The sequence below is a fragment of the Pseudopodoces humilis genome, chromosome 1 (genome assembly GCF_049639895.1).
Source record: "Pseudopodoces humilis isolate 2021_Gansu_Grassland_sample_001 chromosome 1, ASM4963989v1, whole genome shotgun sequence".
Lineage (NCBI taxonomy): Eukaryota > Metazoa > Chordata > Aves > Passeriformes > Paridae > Pseudopodoces > Pseudopodoces humilis.
Window position 1 is genome coordinate 74,215,908 of NC_142200.1, and position 20,657 is coordinate 74,236,564.

A 20,657-nucleotide genomic window follows, 5' to 3' on the forward strand; every position below is an offset into this window, starting at 1 on the left:
GAATTTAAAAGTTCTGCTTACAGGATCGCCATTGTATAATGGGTCATAGTATTTTTCCAGAGAATACAGATACTTCACATTATCTTTAGCTTCATTTGCTGCATCTGTGATGCGAATATCCAATGCTCGCCACTTCTAAGAACAGAAAGTTGAAAAAACAAAAGTATGCATTTCAGAGAAAAGTATTTTGACATCATTTTGGTTTGTCATTAGCTTCTAAACACAATTGAAAACACAGATGTTTTACTTCAGAATTATACTTGTTCTCCCAAGACGAGGTCCTTGTCTTGTTTCAGTAACTTGACTGTGAACATACAGTTGGTTTAGACCACTCAACTAAATAGTCAGTGGTAGTGTGCAGTCAAGATGCTGTAAAATATATGAATTATGGATATATAACTATGTATTTGTTTCACATCTCATTTTGATGAGACAAGATTTTTTTGTTTTATTTACTTAATTTCTGTTGGTGATGGGACTTTAAATTTGTTTTGTCAATGTAAGAAGTCATGGTTCCACAAAAAATTTTGACAGGCACTGTAACAACATAAAAAAGAGGCTTAAAAATGTAAGGATTCATTTTTTTGTCATTAAATGTTTTTCATTCGATATTCTGATTTAATAACTATTCCAATATTTTAAATTATTTATTTCTGTTGAGCCATATGAAGTACATTATCAGCCTTTAGACTGAGGGGATTCCCAGTCTTTTTCAATAAATTGAACTAGATTTAAACTTTATCTACTCAATCTAAGGAACAGAGAAGGAAAAAGAAAGCAAAAGGCAAAGATGTTTCAATGTTTTCCCCACCAGCATTATTTCATAAATTGTCAAAATGAGCGAGGGTATAAACAGCATTTCTAGTCCTAATAATAAAAAATGTCATAATTTAAAATAAAAACCTTCAGCAGTTTGGATTTAGCAGCAGTGAGTACTCCAAGCACTGCCTTCACATCTGGGCTCTTCAGCTGCTCCATAAGGTAGTTGAATTTTGACAATTTCTTTTTCCAATAATCAAGCTCTACTCGTGGTCCAAGGTCATCTGCTTCTTTTCTCAACTGGTCATTTTCTGCAAGAACCTTTTATCATAGAGTAATGTGAGTGAGTGATGCTCACAGTTTTTATCTGAAGAGGTACCATGGATTAATTCTACATTTAACACATTAACCTCGCCTGATAAATTACCTAACTTAGCCTCCACCTCATATAAGCAACTTCATTTTGCTTGGTCCTTTTATTTCCAAGTTAAAGAAGAGAATCTGTTCCTTCTGTTCCAAGAGCACTGTTACAGACAGTTACATTTTCTGCAAATAACCTGCAAAGCATGTTTCAAAGTACAAATGTGACCACTGAGAATAGTATTCACTCAATTACTGTGTTCTTTTTGTTTTCATTAAATCCACTGGGAACCACTAACTCTTTTGTACTTTAATAACAAGTAATTATCAAAGACAGGGGACTAAACTTGCCAAACTGTGTATCCTATATTCACTAGCTGATGGAAAAAGCTCTCAGTAATATTCCCACTGAGAAGCAAAAGCACAAATAAAATACCAACAGTACTTTAAAATAAAGAGATTGAACTCATCTAAATTTATAGAAAGGTAGCTATAATACCAGCAGGATTAAACTCATCTGCCAAGATAAGATGTTGTCATATTTCATATTTGTCCCGTGTATCACCTGTTCAATTTGTTTGGTCCATTCTTTAATGCAAACTTCTATTTTTTCAAGAGCCTCTATGCTGTTAGCAACCATCAAGTAATCAGAAGGTATTCTTAGAGTTTTCAGGTCATATGTTTCACATTTCTTCAGGCTGACCTAAAACATAAGTTTAAAAATATGAAATGCTGAATGCTCATGATAAATAACCTAGGAACTTTAAAGACTAATTTGTTACCCTACTTCAAGTATCTCACTTCCTATTCCCAGCACAGTCTGAATTAAACTGGTTTGAGCCACAAGTGGAAGAAGTGAATGTTGAGAATTCACCAGCCAGGCAGTTGTGCTTTCTTGCCCTTTCCTTCACAAAAGCCAAGTAGAAACAAACCAGTTAAAGAACAGTTTGTCATACATTAATCATTCAACATTTGAGAGTGACTACAGCCCCTGGAGAGTCAAGAAGTTAATAGCTCTAAAGAACTGGCCCCAGAACAAACAAGAACAGAAGCACCTACAGAAATACCAAAACTGCAGATCAAAGTATAATGAATTACTGATTACAATAAACAGAAGTGTTGGGTTATTCTCCAGTTTAACAAAAGCAATTTTTATGAGTAATCTACAACAGCAGTTAATTCAAAAGGTCCAGAGCTAGAGACATTCTACAGCTAGCTCACTTTCTATTTGCCATGTGAACATATTACCTTTTCCAACAGACTTTGCTGAGTTCCTGACAGGAGACTAACAAATGCTTCAAGGGCACGAAGGAAGTCCTGCTTAATACTGGGAACTTGTTGAGGTTCAACCCAGCTATGGTCCATAGTCTGTAAGGCTGGGATGAATATTTCTGATACCAACTGCTCAACACTTTTTAATAAGCCATCTCGACCTATATCCATCATATGAAAATTTACTTCCTGTAAAAGAGACAAAATGCAAGGGTCTTTCACCAGTAAAAACTTAGTTATATACAATTTACATATAGACTTTCAAAGGTAAAATAATCTTTGTTTTTCTAATGAATTAGCTAGAGTTTTTTTGAAATTTAACACCTTAGTATTTAGGTATTGACTAATTATTCTCTCATTACAGATTGTCTTAAATTTTCTTCCTTAGCATCCTTTTTTCATATTAATGATATTCATTAAGTTGCTGCCACAAGAGAATATCTGTACTTCCATTCCCTTCACTTTTTGTTCTGTTTCATTTAATGCATCTGTGTCCTTTTACTCATTCCTCCGTATCAAGAGCTGTCAAATTATATGCTGAGAGCAAATACCCCCTGGTAAAAACGAATTTTAAACAAGATTATATACAGAGATGAGCAGTCTCTGACTTACTTGATAGATATTCTCAGTTGTGATGGGTTTAGAAAAATTAGATCTAATGAAGAAAATGCATACACCACTTAAAGCAATTTCTTTTCCCTCTGTCACAAATATTTTAAGTTTCTTCTTCTTAGTCAAATGAGAGTTTGTTCCTATTCCTGGAAGACCAAAGTACTCTACAGATTCAAACAAAGAAACAATTAAGATCCATTGATTATTTATTCAAGCAAAATCTTTCTACACAAACAGATCAGTCATTATTTGTGCCACTCATCCCAGTCTCCTGGAGGCACCTTATGGAACTATCCACAGCAAGTATGCAGGATTCAGAGTCCTCATGGCACAGTAAGAAATACCTCATCTAGTTTTGCCATTCTTGTATCAAAACACTTTCATTTCTATTCATTTACTTGTTTTTCTACTCCTTCTAAATAATGGCTCAGACTCAAGGTCCTTTATAGGCTCTATCATGCAGTTGTAGATAATGCTCTCTTGCTTGAAAAAGGAAAATTAAAGAAAAATCAGAAAATGTAGTTATGTATTTTACCTTAGAGGAGCTGTTATCAACTGTCCTTCCCTAAAAACATGTAAATATAAGGAAAGAAAAAAAAAAAAAAAAAGATAGGGTGCTTCTAGGAGAAGGAAAGAGGCCACAGCAGATTCTTTGTGGGGTAAGCAAATAAACAAACAAACACCAATAAGGAAGGTATAAGGGGCTTCCTTGTCCTTTCTTCTTCCCCCAACACAAATATATTGCTCCCATGTTCAGGCTACTGGCAACACTTGTAAAGGGTCACTAAGAAGAAGCAGAGTCTTTGTGGGTACAATATTTTCATATGTTTTTGGTCACAATATGTCTTTGTTACTATCTTTTCAGTATTACCTCAGAGTAAAATTGCATGCCTACACATCTCAGTGAAGCACTAGAACAATAAGATGAAAAAGTAAATTGTTGATACCAGTAGTTAAAGAACAAAATCCAAAAAATTATAGACCACTCTGCACATTTTCTTCTTTCAGGTACATGACCATCTGCCCCAGGGATCCTTATTTTGGATCAGGTGGTCACCATAAGTTCCCTCCCCACCCTCCTGTTTGCATCATCTTTCCCTCTCCCCTTTTTCACCACAGCTCTGAAGAAGTCTCCTTTTCATATACCTCAGAAGTACAACAAGGACTCTGCCACCAGCAAAACACCTGACTCTGTAGATGGTGTAATGCATAAAATATGATTTATTGCATGCTAATAAACTTGCACTATCTTTGTATTGCAGTAATGACTTGGTTTTGCATGGTTCTTGGTAGTGAGGGGGGCCACAGAAGATGGCTTCTGTGAAAAGCTGCTGGAAGCTTCCAGCATGTCCAGCAGAGCCAGTCCTTGATGGACATGCTGCTGGACAAGGCTTGGCCAATTAGAGATGCTGGTAATGCCTTTGAGATAACATATTTGAGAGGAAAATCAAAACAAACTTTTGATTTATATCTAGCCAGAGAGAAGGAGGAGGTGAGAACATGGGGTGGTGCCCATTCTGGAGTGGGTGAATGCCTGGAGGAGGCTGTGGTCCCATGGGAAACCCAGTGGAGAGGTCCATTGCTTCCAGGCTGGAGCATCCTGTTCTTGGGGGACTGCACCCTGTGGAAGAGTGACCCACACTTCAGCAGTTTTGGGAAGATTGTGTGCCCATGGGAGGGACTCATGTTGCAGCAGTTTTGGTAGGACTGCTGCTCATGAGATAGGAACCACACTGGAGAATTTAATGGAGAACTGTCTCCTGTGGGAGGGACCCCATGGTCTCACAGGGGAAGGACTCCTCTCCCTGAGCAGTGAAAGAAAACCTCAGGTGATGAACTGACCAGAACCTGTCTCCCTGCACTGTCAGTGGGAAGCAGGGAGGGGTTGGGGGAAGAAAAGCTGTTTTTAAAGGCTTATTTTACTTTTCATTATCCTGCTCTGATTCAGCTAGTAATAAATTCACTTAATAAGTCGAGCTTGTTTTTCCCTTGGAGTGTTTCTTCCAGTCCTTATCTCAATTCATGAAACCTTCAACAAATTTTCTCTCCTCTGTCCAGCTGAAGCAGGGGAGGGCAGGCAAGTGAGCAGCTTTCGTGGGTGCCTAGAATCTGGCCATGGTCAAAGTGCCACAAGTTATTACAGAGACAAGACCACGAAAAGTTGAGCAGTCTCTTTAGAAAATACGTAGGGGCCCTAGAAGTTTTTTAAATTCACATGAATAGTGAATAGTGCCAGTTCAAAACACTGACAGAAATCAAACTTTTAAATGCCAGCTTAAGACTCTGAAGTAGATCTTCTTGAACTCAATACAGTCTCCTGCTCTGCAGAGACACAATATTTCTTGTACGCTCCCTTCATGGGATCATCTTCTGCCCTCACAGAAGTGTTGGTTGGTCCATATCAAGGTCAGAAAATCAGCTTGTGTATGAGGTGGCCACAGTAAGTGCCCTTGCCAATAGGGTGTATGTAGTGCCACAAAAATTCACTTAATTTTACCAATTGGTAGCCACCACAACAATTGAGATTTTTGCTTTGACAGCCTGTGAACCACAGCCCTAAACAATCAACACAGATAATTATTTTACAAACTCTGCTCCACCCACAAAGAAAAATGTATAGTGTAAGTTTTACTGTCTGATAGTATTACACTTACAGCTGTAGGCAAAGCCAGTCTCCAGCCCACTCGCTTAATCCCCACTGTCTTCTCCATCACTACTTTTTTTCTTTTTTTTTCTTTTTTTTTTACTTTTGTTTTTCTTTTTTTCTTCCTGTGTTTGATGTTCTACTTTTGCTTACAGTGCACACCTTGCTGTGAATTCATTTGGGTTACGCTTGTGTGGTTTTTTCCTACTGCTTTCCATATTGCTTACATTTAGCACCACACCCCAAAAGGTTACCAAAATCATACCATACTGTAGTGTGATTTGATTGGTTTGCGCGTGGGCATGGGCAACTCTCATCAGATTCCTAGGCTTTGACCCTTGCCTCACACTCTCTTTATCATACTTTCACCACTTCATCTCAGGCATGTTAAAACTTGCTCATCAGATTTCTAAATTAGTGGTTGGGTTTGTGTTTTCATTTAATGTATTTCTGTACATTAATGTATAATGTATTTAATGTGCATTGAAACTTTTTGTATTAAACTTGCTTATATCATATTAAATAGTCTTTTCATCCCTTTCAGATATATACACAGATAGTTACACTGAAGAAAACACATACATACATATATACTGAAAATGCACGAAATATAAATCCGTATTTGTACATTAATCTAGGTATATATTTACCTATGTATAAACGCATTTATACAGCTATATATACATATGTTTACAGGGCTGTTCATGTACATCCAGGGCAACCAAGTAGGGTGAGCTCCCACCAACCAGTCACAGGCTCTGAGAGGTCACAGAGCACCTGGCTAGTCCCAACAGCAGTAGCAGTGAAGGCTCGGAGAGAGAAGCCATGGGCAAAAGGAGGATGTCCTTGTCACAGGGGTCTTCAGCTACCTCCAGGGTAAGGGAGAAGGAGGTTTCCCCCAGAAGTGTGGAACAGGGGAGCACTCGATAAAGGAGTATGTGCAGAAGGGTCTTATGGGGTAACACCCCTTATAACGTGGGCCTCATGAAGGCCTTTGTCATGTAACAGCCTAGATAACCACCATCTAACCACCTAGACAGATGGTCATGCGCCAAGAAATGTGGATGGCTTCTAGGGCTAACAGGTGGTGTGATTGAAGGGGAGGAGCAAGGGCATCTGTCACTGCTTACCTTGTGTGAACCTCACTTTTTAATTATCAAAAACTAATTCCCAAAGGCAAGAGATGCTGAGTTCACAAGGAAGCACTTTGCTGCTTCATAGTAGCAATATGTAGAAGTGCACTAATAAGCTTCAGTAATTTCACCAATCCTCATTTCATGAGCAAGGATCAATGCCTTGGTATGACCAAGCCTGACTTGCTTGAAGTCCCGGTTTATAAGAACTTGACTATTTTCTTTTTCCTTGCACATTTGCTCAGCACAACTATAACATGTTGCAGGAAAATAGAAGTTGCTTTACCTGTATCCGTTACCTCCACGTCTTGATAGTAGAACATCAGATGACGAAGACCTCCAGGAGCGAGGAATCTGTTAATGCGTTCTATCTGTTTGAAATCATGTTGAGATCATAATATGTCAATGATTTGATTCATATCACAGCAACAGAGGAAGCCTTTGCTTATATACTTATTTATAAGCATCAGGACAATTTCACAGTTCTTCATCAATTCAAGGCTGCCATCAAGCATCACTGAAGCTTGTATTGGTAGTGCAGTCCAAAAATCTCAGGTATAGGCAATACAGGCTGAGGAAGAAACTGGGTTGCCTTATGCTGATATGCTGTTCCATCTCTCAGCACTTTAAAGCCTGGCCTCATCCATTATTTTTCTAGATCTGAGTCACTCTTCTATGTAGTCCCTAACTACATAGCTATCTTTAGCAGAAAAGGCTCCTTCAAGTTCATCTTCAGAAATGTTAGGTGGTACCATTTGTGCTTTCTAGTGCAGAAAAAAGGCTAAAAGATTCACCAGAAGCCTGAAGAAAGCCACAGTTATACCTCTTCCATTAATAACAAGCCTCAGTTACACCAAGATAACGAACTGCTATTCCAGAAAATCTTGGCTGAGCCCTCCAAGATAAGGTCAAAACAACGATTACACTTTTCTCTTTTCCAGTATAGAGACTGCCAACATTTTCCTGATCTGACATCTATTCTCAGACAGTATAGTTCACCAGAAAACCCATTTAGAGATAGAATGCACAAAGGCTGAAACAAATTCTGCTTTTTAATGTGCATGACAGTGTTCTGCACTGTACATTTGCTATCTCATGAAGTCACAGAAATGTTGGAAGGGACCTCTGAGAGGTCTCGAGGCCAGCTTCCTGTGTCACCAATAGCAGGTCAGATCATCTCGAGCTTTTCCTAGGCTGTCTCACAAACCCCAAGGACAGAAGTTCCACAACTGACTTGAAGTAACCTATTCCCATGCTGCATTACCCTCCTGGTGAAGAAGGGTCTCTTGGTGGCCATTTTGCAAGATGTGGTTTTATCTTTGGAGTTATCATCTACACCCACTGAGAATAGTTCAGCTCTGTCATCTTTGCAACCACTCTTCAAGCAGCCGCAGGCTACTATTTGACTGCCACTCAACCTCTTCTTCTCCCTCCTCTCATACTTCATGTGCCCTGTGTCCTTCTCTTTCTTACTGGTCTTCCACTGGACTTTCTTCAGTTTCTCAACAATATTATTCCCTGAAATGGGAATGCATAAATTGAAGGCATGCAGATGGAAAGGGAATACAAGAGAAAACAAACCATAAAAACCAAAACGTGGCCATGTTTACTTTAGTGTCGGGAAGTAAAAGATCTACTTCTGTCTACCTAGGTTTTTTTAAAAAATGAAATTCTTCAATGTCTCAATATATGAATTTGTATTAGCCCTCATGTAGTCACAGTCAGATCACATAGGCCATTCTATTTTGTCGAGTAGTTTCTAAGTATTTTAATTTGCTAAACTAGATTGCAATGTAGTCTCACAAACGTTGCTGGCAGCCTGACAGAAACAACAACATGCAACCTGCTGTGGACAGGACTCCTGAACCTCTGTGCGCTACGTACTCAAGGACTGGAAGACTTCGCACTGTAGTTTCACTATGAAATATAGTCACAGGTTTTAGCATATTATTTATAACCACTGGAAAAGGGAAATTCTAATCAATTTAAATATCAATATAATTACAATAGGTCCTGGAATTAAGAACACTTTTGTTCAAATTAATTAAAAATGCTGAAAAATATTTTTCGAGGAGAAGACTTGAGTAATCTCAAGGGTGAAGCTTGAAAACTATCTCACCAGGAATTTAATGGTAATATTAGTTCCAAAGTATGCCATGAGCTTCACTTTCAAATCCATCAGATTACCTGGCTACCATCAAGAATAGCATCTTCTACTTCTGCTTTGTCCAAATTCACACAAGAGGCAACAATATCCAGTAAGCATTCATGCCTGCCATCCAGATGAGCACGTTTAGCCTCCCTCTCTTCCTTGAGCTTTTGCTGTTATAAAATACAAAGCGGACAATGAAAAATTCACAATCTAATTTGAAGACAAAAATAAAGAAAACTTTAAAATTTATTTTTAAAAGTAAAGGCTATTACGTTCTTCCACACTTGTCATTTATGTTTTTATGGTGCTCAAATAAAAATTTTAGAAGCAGACTTCGTTATCATTTTACAGTTTGTTTCTGGTGTTCTATTTTCAGATTTATCACAACATTCCTATCATAAATAACATTGTACAGAAAGCTAATTTGTTGAAAGGCTTTGTGGGAGGAAAAAAAATGGTATTTTATATGTACAGCTCCATTATTCTGCAAGTTACCTTCAGCACCCTAAGTCCTTCATCTCAGCTTTTCATTCTAATCACGTATGACCATCAAGTCAAGACAGGATTCTGACTGATCTTTGTTATTCATGGAAGATATTGTAAGCGTTCTCTAATAAAGACAGATGCTGCTGGAGGAAGCTAGGGTTTTATACATTATCTCTTTAATATAATGAGAAGTAAAACAAACCACAAGCCTCAAGGTACACAAGTGTTTACAAATGTGCTTAACTATAGCTATTATACCATTCTTCAAGCAGTAAGCCTACTCTTCTAATTAAATTGAAATCCCATATGTAACACACCTCATTACATTACAGACAAAATAGCCTTCTGGAATAGTTACTGGTATTATTGTACTTGTGGGTTACAAGATTCAATATAATCTCATTTTCAAAAGAAATTTAGAATTATGTTTCATTGGTGGTAAATTCAATTCTTATTTCCTTGGTGCGTAGGAGAAAACTAGTAACTTTATAAAGTATGCATAAGTGATTTATCCACAAGTTTTTGCAGAGCCAAAAGGACCTGCATAATATACTTTATACCCTTATGTAAATATCTTTCCTACTTTCTGAAGGAATTTCCAAATACCTGGTGAACTTGTAGCTACTATCATGCCTTCATAAATGCTGAATGCATTTGAAATATTTTCCCATATGAAAGACAAACATACAAATCCTATTCTTTACACAGGTATGTCTGAAGAACACAGTAGCAGATTAATTCATACATGTACTTTATGCTATTTTACCTCTCTCATACCCTAACATGGTCTCCAGTTTCCTGAAAGTGAAATGTCATTACAGGATTGGCTTTTCCTATGTTTTTAAACATGAGTAGAAATTTTCCTTTTTGTTAGACGTGCAAAAAGCAAATATTTTGTCTGAATCAGCTTCATTCACGCAAGAGGATAACAAAAAAAAATCTTCAAAACTATTGTTCCAGTAACTTGAACACATCTATGTTCATGATATGGTATGATAGGGCATATTTAACAACAAAAAAAAAAATTAAAAAATATAAAAATGCAACCAATGCTCTACCAATTAGTTTCTATTTAATACAGAAAGAAGGCTTTTGTTTTACCTAAACTACAGAGAGACTACTTTAGTACTCTGCTTCTGTTTCCAACATAAAGCTCCAGATACATTGTAGATACAAGACTACATCTTACACTGGTTTTTAAATCACCAGCTCCACCTATACAGATGCACTTGTCATGTTCATAGTCTCCATTTCTTCTACAAGTTGCTATTTATGTAGACTGAAATCATGAACATCTTCTCAAACTGAGAAATCATGCCCTGATGTTTGTTTCTGGTTTTTAAAACTTTTTTTATTAATTGCTGTGTCTCAAGGCCTTTAACAAATACAAGCTGTTGTGCATGGCTGTTCTTACAGCACTGGGCAATATTTGATGTCTAAGTCCAGTACCAAGAATGGTCATTAAGATATCACACAACTTTAAAAGTCATTAAATTACTTAATGAACTATACCTAGAGGAACAGGAAACTATTAACTGATAAAGTGTGGGAACTGAATTAGCTGGGATGGATAATACCTTTGACCAGGAGAGATGGAGGGAATAAACCTGAAGCCTTGGGGGGTGGGGTGCTTGGGGGATGCTGATGGAGTCATTCCATGACAGGTCATGTCCCTGGTCTGTGTTTGTGATTGGACCCCTGCCCTTGGATACCCCTTTACACTGTGAAGTGTTCCAGGCCCCCGGGTCTTTGGAACCAGTGTCTTGGACCATGCAGTCCCAGTGAACATTAAATTCTATCTTTGGGCACTCCATCATGCCTGTCCCAATCTGTTCTGCCATGCTCGACCCGGCTGAGCTGGGAAACAGAGGTCTCAGAACCCCACTGCGACAGTAAAGCTATAATGTTATGAAGATTAGGACTTTGACACGTCATCACTGGAAGACATTTGCATTGATATGTTGGATGCTTCCATTACTAATGCAAGTTCCACACATTTTTTCCTGATAGTTGCTGCAATGCAGTTCAAGAACACAATATAATTCAAGCTATCATGCTTCTATATTTTGATGAGTTGTCATTTCTAAAAACTTCCTCCCCAGATGAAGCTGGGGAGGAAATGAGTTGCTCAATCACAAACTCACACATTAATTGTTGCAGTCATTAGAAAATACTTCTGCCTCACTTTTAGGATTAGGTTGTACCCAGAAAAGGACACCTAACTTCAGTGCTTTCAATAGCAAGTCACTAATTTATGTATTTAGAAACACTTAGGGGCTACACTGAAAACTGTCTTCCAGTCTAGCTTTGGAGCTTCCATTTGAATACTACTAAAATAATGAATTTTTAAGACAGTCTTTACTTAGAATGAGGAATATCACAGAATTAATCACAAGAAAATGCTGAGGTTCCTACCTCTCATTCTTCCCTTTCCCCTTTAGCTACCCTCACATCCCACTTCAAATCAGCATTGTAGTCATGGCCTAAGAGTTTTTGTACTTTTATATTCTGCAGTATTTACTACAGAAGTACATAGGCCTAAACAGAATCTACAAAAAATTTAGCTAAGAATAGGCAGCTCTGTGTAATTCAGAATTTCATAGAACACTGAAATACTAAGATTTGAAGATGGAAGGATTCTGAAACACACACACACTATCGTTTATGCAGGTAAGACAGAAATCACTGTTACATGCAGTAACACCCACATGCAAATCCTGAAAAGTATCAACAGAAACTCTGATCAAGGTCATACATCAAAGCCTCTTCCTAATGTCCCATGATGTAGGAGGATGCAGTATTTATATAAGAGATAAACAGTCTCACTTAGATATCTGGAAGGGTTTTTCAAGTTTTATATGGTACTGCTTCAGCTCAGCTTTTCATGTAAAGAACAGCCCCGGTAACATGGCCAAGTTTAGTTTTGGGTTTCTTTTACCACTCTTGGTTATGAAGGTAAGAAAGGTCATATGACACAGATGACCACAACAGATGAAGGTCCAAAGCTAAACTAATTAAATGAAAGGTCCTTTTCTGCTGATTAGTCCAGTTATAACTCATAGCTTGCTTTATGTTACATAAAACCTTAACATTTCTAATACCTAAATACCAATAATTTGGCACAGGAAACTAATTTCAGTAGACATCTTCTCCTGAAGCAAGAAAAGGGAGAGATTCCTAAACCTATTTTTCATATACTTAAACCCATAAACATCTCACCACCAGTCTGAAGAAATAATTGGAGATTAAATTAAAAAATTTTAAAAGCTTCCTAGCTTCTACAAAAGTATATATATATAAGCAGCAGGTACTAAAAGAGCACAAGTCAGAGATTCCTGGAGTTCTTCTTTGAAACGACAGGCTCAGAAACCAGCTATGGACTATTGCCGCTTCTCCATTACAGACTGTAGCTGCTGATGCAGACACCCTGAACAGAGTTAGCAAGAATGTTGTTTAGTATGCAAGTACACAAGATAAAACTTGTTCTGAACACTTTATCCAGCGAATGACACATTTTTTTGTCAGAACATTGTGCATCACTGAATTTACACATGCTGAAATCAAAGTCTTATGGATGAGAAAGACTTTACAGAGAAGTTCAATAGTGAGAGTCAAAAAGTAAGAATGTTTTCTTGTTAATTTACTGTCTTATCCAAAATTATTTAACCAGCATGGAATTCCTTTGTCTCTCCTTGAAGCTCATGAATTTCCCTTCAAAAGTAAACTGCAAACCATTTTACACATTTTCAAGCGTACTGAGTTTTCAAGTTTCAATGTTTTTACTTCCTCATTCCAAAAAAATACAAACCCTAAAGAATTAGGGCAGCTCCCTTAGCTAACTCTAAAATCTTAAAAATCCGAGCTCTGCACATGTGTTATCACATTGCATTAACTCAAGAACAGTCTGCTTAAATAACCAGCTTTTAAAATAAGTCTAAGTATCTTAATGACTTCTATATTCTATTGTAGTTTCTCAATGCAAAGTATTGCCTTCAAAATTCTATTCCCATCCTAGAAGTATGGGGAAAGTGAAGCTACATTTCTATTTTCCTTCATGTCAGAGTCAACCCGTTTTGTTGCCACACCTAACATCAAACTCTTTAGTGTACTAATACAGCATTTGTGAAATTATACCATTACCAGACCATTGTAACAATCTGGGCAAGATACAAGTACCACTAGCCAAACGCATAAACACCTCCCAGTGCAAATTTGCCTTTCAAAGCAAATTGTGCAACTAACATAATTCACTTACACCTATTTTAAAACATACATTTTTTTTTCTATGCTCTCTCCACCAATATACACTTTTTTATTCAAATAATATAATTATTAGTCTAAACCTAGTTCAAAATTCAGTTTTCCTTACCTTAATCACTCTGCCAATGCTCTGTTTCCAAAGTTGCTTTCTTCCAGCTCTAAACATTGTACTATTCAATATAAGGACCAAGCACTGTTTTTCAGGAACAAGCCCTAACCCATGAGGAAAGCTTCTACATTCATCATTTTGTACTCCCCACCAGCCTCTTGCTTGCACTTGTTTCTTTCCTTTCAGTAGGAATGCCAAATAACTCTGGAAAATAGAGTAAGGACCTAAAAAAACCCAGCACCTATTAACCTTATCTCTGTACTTAAAATTCAGTGCTAGCATGCATACAAATTGCTGGAAAATTAAATTGCACTATCACAGAAACAGGAGGTCTCTAGCCACCAGAATTTACTGCCTATAGATTAGGCCTTGAAAGCTACTGCTACCAACCACGGGCTGTTGCGGTGATACTGTTTACATACAAACAAGGCTGGATACAATTCATCCTGCTCAAGGGCACCATAACTATTTGCAGAAGTCAATTTTCTAAGTGCTTCTCTGATTTGTGTTTAGCCTTCTGAAGCAATCCTTGTGTCAACAGGTATCTTTGTTTCCTTGTCACAGGTGACTGTTTAAATATACAGCAACAGTCAAGCAACTTTCAAATATCTTTTACCTACAGACTTGTAAATTGCTGAGTTTTCTATTCATGTTTTTTATACAAGTATGTTCAGTCACACTTATTTTTCAGTTGTACAATGGTTGTTTAATACAGAATTTTCTTTTCAGCAAGAAATGTTAGGTTTTTTTCTTCCTAAAAGAGCCTTAATTTGTTTCCACTTCAGTGACTGCATATGTCCTCTGGAAAATACCAAGAAAAACAATCTAATTATCCAGTATTAGTAATAAGAAAGCAGACATTTTACAGCTATTTCTGGCTTAAAATGTCCCTAAATATTTCTGCTTCCACTCATATCAATGTGAGTAATGTCTAAAAGCACTTGACAACCTTAGCATTGACAAAAATCATGAGTAAAAACCATTTTCCCTGCATTATCTTCATTTTCTACCACCTACTGTAGTCAAATCTAGTTGTGCATATATATTTGAAAGAGAAAGACTGAAAAATTGCACTTAGGGTAAAAGTAAACATCCATAGATCTCTCTGAACCCTTTACAGAGTTATCATTTAAAATTAAACATGCTATTAAATATTACATATAAAGTTAATTCCTGTGGATATATTCAAACCACTGAGGAATTAATTATTTACATTCTGTTGGAAGGAGTTCAGAGGAGAGGCACTAAGTTGATCACAGGACTGGAGCAGCTCTCTTGTGAAGACAGGCTGGGAGGGTCGGAGCTGTTCTGCCTGCACAAGAGCAGGCACTGGGGAGACCATTTCCTAAAGGGGGCCTGAAAGAAGGCTGGAGGGAGTTTTCCCAAGGGCATAGTAGCGATAGGACAAGGGGGAATGGCCTTAAGCTGGAGGATAGCCGGCTCTTCACTGTGAGGCTGGTGAGGCACTGGCACAGATTGACCAGGGAAGTTGTGGATGCCCCAGTCCTGGATGTGTTCAAGGCTGGCTGGATGGGGCTCTGAACAATTTGGTCTAGTGGAAAATGTCCCTGCCCATGGCAGAGGGGTTGCAACCAGCTGATCTTTGAGGTTCCTGCCAACCAAAACCATTCTATGATTCTATATTTCTTTGCATGGTATATGATTTCTAAAGTAAAAGCTCAGCCCAAAAGGCTTAACTTTGCCATGCAACAATAAAATTAAAAAAAAAAAAACAACTCTTTATTTAAATCTCCTGAAAAAAACAGCTAGAAATAATGTATCTTTTTTTTCTTAAAATGCTATAAAGTCATAGAAAATAACTTACAGAATCACAAAATTACGAAAATTTTTTAAAATCTCCAAAAGTCATCTAAACCAGTCTTTTGCTCAGAGCAGATCCAATTAGAGTGGGCTGTTGAGGGATGTTTGCAGATTGAATTGAATATCTCTTGGGATGGAAATTCTGCAACCTCTGGGGCTATATAACTATGCCAAACCTAACTTGACCATCCAGTATAAAGACTGCTCCCATCTAGCTGAAATCAGCCACGTTCCAGTTTGTGTATGTTGGCTCTTATTGCAACACATCTTAATGAAGCATTAATGAAGAGTTCAGCTCTGTTCTCTCTCTACCCTCTCATTAGACAATTATAGGCTGCAATAAGATCTTCCCTTAGCCTTTTCCTCCTGTGGCTAAACAAGCAAAGTTCTCTCAGTACCCACCACTGCTGCTTCTCATTTGTCTACGGAGCCATCCTTCTCACCACAGACAGGAATCAGGCTGATCATGAAGAATCTGACACTGACAAATCTCTGATGGCCACTCTCAGTCAGCTTCTTGGTGCTCCAAGTGCCATGAAATGGCTTCCAGAACAGTTTTCCTCACAACATTACCAGGTGCAGCTGATTGGTGTGTCATTCTCAGGATCCTCCCTCTTCTCTTCATTAAAGAGAACACAGTCTTAAGCTGCACTGGGGAGGTTTAGGTTGGCCATTAGGAAGAACTTCTTCACAGAAAGGGTGACTAGACATTGGAAGGGGCTGCCCATGGAGGTGATGGAGTCACTGTCCCTGGAGGGACAGACATAAGAAAGACTGGGCATGACACTTAGTGTCATGATCTAGTCAACACGGTGGTGTTCAGTCATAGGTTGGACTTGATGACCTCAAAGGTCTTTTCCAACACAATTGATTCTGTGACAGGTGTAATATTTGTCTTTTTCCAGTTATGAGGAACTTCCCCAGATCATCATGGCCTTTTGAAGAGAGATGGGCCTCAAAATTACATTGGTTTCCATTCTCAGAACCCTCAGGTGTATCTTATCTGCTCCCATGGACTTCTGTACAACCAACTGGCTTAAGTGCTCCCTAACATTATCTTTGGATACCACGGATAATTCCACATTTTTGTTCACTATGCAAGGAGGACTGAAGATCTAAAAGGGCCTGAGGGCAAAGCCAGCTCATGAAAACTGATTTTAAATGTCAGTGAAAACTTCAGCCTTCCCATGTCCCCCATTCCCTTGAGCAGTGGACCTACATTTTCTTGTGCTGTCAGTGTACTTAAAAACAATAGTGTCATTTCCCTTTTCCCTCCTCACAAGTTTGAACTCCAGCTGAGCTTCTTAACTATCTCTGAACTCAGGCATTGTGTCTATATCCTTCCTGGGTGGCCCACCCCTGATTCTACCTCATCCCAACCTTCTACAAAGGCTTGCATGTTTGAATCAATACCCTCTGTGATCATCCATGCTGGCCTCCTACAAGGTCTCCTCTCCCTTCTGCACATTGAATGGCCTGTCTGTGTGTGCCAATGATGTTATACTGGCAGGTCACAAAGTTTTCTTCAGCTCTGCTTCCCACTAGGGAAGTCCTTCATGTGTTCCTGACAAGAGGATTCCCTGAATAAGTAAAAAATCTGATGTTCTAAAGTCTAAGGTCCTTTCAGGGTTTTAAGTTCCACAAACTCATGATCTCTGCAGTTAAATCTTTTCTCAACTTCCCCATCTTCAACTAGTTTCATTATTTGCAAATGGCAAGCCTAACAGAGCATCTCCATCGTCTCATTTATCATTTGCAAAAAGAAAAAGTCTTCAAACTCCAGAAATCTCAGTAACTCTCAGAAATTTAAGTAAATTGGAATGTGACATTTTTAGAATTAAAATGACTGACAATCATGACAAGGATTAATCTAACCCATAAAGGGAACCCATATATGTGTTGATATCAAAAAATCACAAATCATTACCTTACACAGGAACTCTCCTTGCAGCTGTAATATATCCTCAGAACTCTTGAGGCAGGCTGCATTTACAGTACTAGATTATACACTGATATTGGTTAGAGTCATTCAAAGATCATTGATATTTATGGAATTCAACTTCCTGTGATCTTCCATCTCATTAAGTTATAAAAAAAAATGAAGTGGCTGAGACAGTGCTTAACTGCCATCATCAGGTCACTGCTATCCTCAGGTCAAAAGTCAGACTTCCAGCAAAGCCAGTTTAGCATAACATTAATACAACAACCCAGAAGGCCAAGAAGCAATCTTTTGGTCAATAATTATGCATCAGACTCTTCCAACCTCTACCTTTTCTTTGGTTTATAAGCCACAAAAGCAAATAATGCTCAATAAACATTTATGGATGCTAAATTCAAAAAGTAAGCAGGGAACAGAGCTTGTGTGAAACTAAGTCACACAGACTTCTCTGTCTGGCCTGAGAAAGCATGAGAAAGAATCCAAAAGAATCCAAACAGTCCTTGATGAAAGACAAGTCTTAGCGGGTGTTTAGGAAACAGTCCAGGGGTGGTGTTCCACTTAACCAATGATGGTGGATGTGTTGCTTTAATGACCAAGGAGAGTTTTACCTCTCAGACCTTCTTGAACATGTGTATAAAAGAAGATTAAGAATGATAAACTTTGCTCTCTTGGACAATGCAGCCAAGGGAGTCAGGGTCGTGCTTATCGCCGTTCCTAATATAGTGCAACAAACATCAGTGAACAATAAAGCCTTATATATAGTTAAGCTGATTTTGGCTTAAACTACTATTAAATACTGCTCTAGGAATTTGTTTTACATCCACTAGAACATTAGATTAGATAGTGTATAATGGCTTGTGAACAGGTCAAATAATCCAGGACTTTTTTCAGATTTTTAGCCAGAACCATTCTTGCTGAGGCAGAGCTTAAAGGACTCCTTGTTCTACCCCAGTACCAGATTTGACTTATATAAACATTTTTATAATTTGGGGAAAAAAATGTTTTCTTTCAGATTTTAACCAACTTTTAAAAAGCCTCCTCTTTTATCTTTATTTTATTGGTGATCCATCATCAGATCTGTAATTTGAAGAACACATTTCCTCCCCAGATGCTTCAGGAGTGCAAGATCCATGGTGAAGTTGGATTATTTTTAATAATTTAATTTTTACATTAATGAGGAGATGTAATCTTGTATTATAATTGAAAATTCTAAGAATTATTTTTGTCTGTCATATGTCCTTGGCTAGCCTTGGCTCTGCTCAGCACTCAGCATAGCATTAATTTTGGTAATTAATTATGGTAAATTTACCTTGTAAATTACCACTGTGCAGATGAGTAAAACCATGAAGCACACAATCAACTCTGTCAGAGAAACACTTTTCAAACTAAAATTTTGAGTTGTCATACTATTTTAGGAATTATGAGAGTTTATTTCACAATGTCAAAAGACTTTGTAATTTTCCAGTATCAAAATTAGTAAATGGAGTAACATCAGGCTGGAGAGCAGTCACTAGCGGGGTTCTGCAGGGCTCCATTGCCATAATGTGATGGGAAAAGGAACAGCAGACACTGCTCTCTTCTCTGTGGTGACAGTCGACAAGACCCAAGGGAATGGCCTGAGGCTGAGTAAAAGAAAGATTAGGCTGGATATCAGGAGAAGGTTTTTCACCCAGAGGGTGACTAAACACTGCAGCAGGCTCCCCAGGGCAGTGGTCACAGCACCAGCCTGACAGAGCTCAAGAAGTGTTTGGACAACATTCTCAGGCACATGGTGTGACTCCTGAGGTGTTCTCAGTAGGGCCAGGAGCTGGATTCGATTATCCTGATGGGTCCCTTCCAACTCAGTATATTCTATGATTTTTTTTGTTAGTGTTACATTACACAGTTTTGGCAACAAGGGTTCTTTTACCGTGAGCAATTAGGAGTAGTAGATAGTAGTTAGCTACCATCTAGTGGTTAAAAGCTGAAAGTGTACATAATTTTCATGTTTTTTCACAGAATAGTCTATATAAAATTTGGTAATTGAAATATTTTTTACAGAGATGATCACTTACAATCACAGATGAAAATCTACACTGAATATAACTGGAGGAACTTAAAGAAAAGGATATTCTACTCTGCTGCATCCTCTTGATACAGCTACAATGCAAATAACCAGAGCTAAATGTAGACATTACCTCGAGCTGCTTTCAAAGCCAAATAACACAGAGGTTTTAGTCTCTTAAAGCCAAGGATTTTTAATTGATTTTCTGAGAAAAAATTAAAGCTTCAGCATATTTAATCATGTCCTGCAGTAATAGGCACATGGATCACTTGTCATTCCAAAAAATGCTTTTTGTCTCAAAATATCTAAGTCTACAATTTGTCAGCCACGTAATATCTTCAGCTCAAAGATATTAAAAAACAAAAAGAAAATAAAAAAAAGGAGAGAGGAAAAGAAAGATATCATAGCTAAAAATTACACTTCTTGCTTGATGAGAAAACAGATATGAATAAGACATTAACCTTTTATGTCGCTTTAACCTTTTATGTTGCTATTCAACAAGGATTTTATGTGAAAGACAGTACTGCTTAAAGAACAAACCTACCATGTAGGAAGTCCTAGTGTAATTCCCTTTTCTGCTTTAGGCAAAACATTTGTTCTCCAGGCTATGCTTGCCTGTTTGACCCACTGCTAATAAAATAAAATTTAAAGGTTAACAATTAATACAGCTGACAGATAAATAATTAACCTTCTGTTTATCAGGACAAACAGGATGCCTGGGTCTTATCAAATGAAAAGACATTATTGTGAGGACTGAAAATTGCCACTCAGGTAACAATGAAAGTGATAGATTTTCCATTTTAAGGAACTACAAAACCTCACACCTTCTCTGCCCTTTCCTATTGTGAATTATGTGGACATTGTGCCCATCAGCTTAGCCAGCACAAGGACCAAAGGCAAAAATACCCTACCTCAAGATCTTCAAGCATCCCTGGCACTGCTCAAATAGTCTAATATCCCTAGCAATGCAGACTAAAGAGAATGATAATTCTCAGTATGCAACTGAAGACCAGGAAAGAAACAAGGTCCAGATTCACTGGAAGACAAGAACACTCCTGAAATTAAA

General features: G+C 37.9%; 1 protein-coding gene across 1 annotated transcript in view; it reads right to left on the reverse strand.

Moving 5' to 3' along the window:
* Positions 1-13,844, reverse strand: part of DNAH5 (dynein axonemal heavy chain 5) — a 128,845-nt gene extending 115,001 nt beyond the window's left edge. The window contains exons 1-8 of the mRNA XM_088053745.1: positions 13,788-13,844; positions 8,968-9,102; positions 7,014-7,151; positions 3,004-3,117; positions 2,368-2,580; positions 1,685-1,822; positions 904-1,080; positions 22-135 (exon numbers count right to left, since the gene is read on the reverse strand). Of these exons, the coding sequence (XP_087909871.1) occupies positions 22-135; positions 904-1,080; positions 1,685-1,822; positions 2,368-2,580; positions 3,004-3,117; positions 7,014-7,151; positions 8,968-9,102; positions 13,788-13,844 (1,086 nt within the window). The remainder of the gene's footprint in view (positions 1-21; positions 136-903; positions 1,081-1,684; positions 1,823-2,367; positions 2,581-3,003; positions 3,118-7,013; positions 7,152-8,967; positions 9,103-13,787) is intronic.
* Between the last annotated feature and the right edge of the window lie 6,813 nt (positions 13,845-20,657).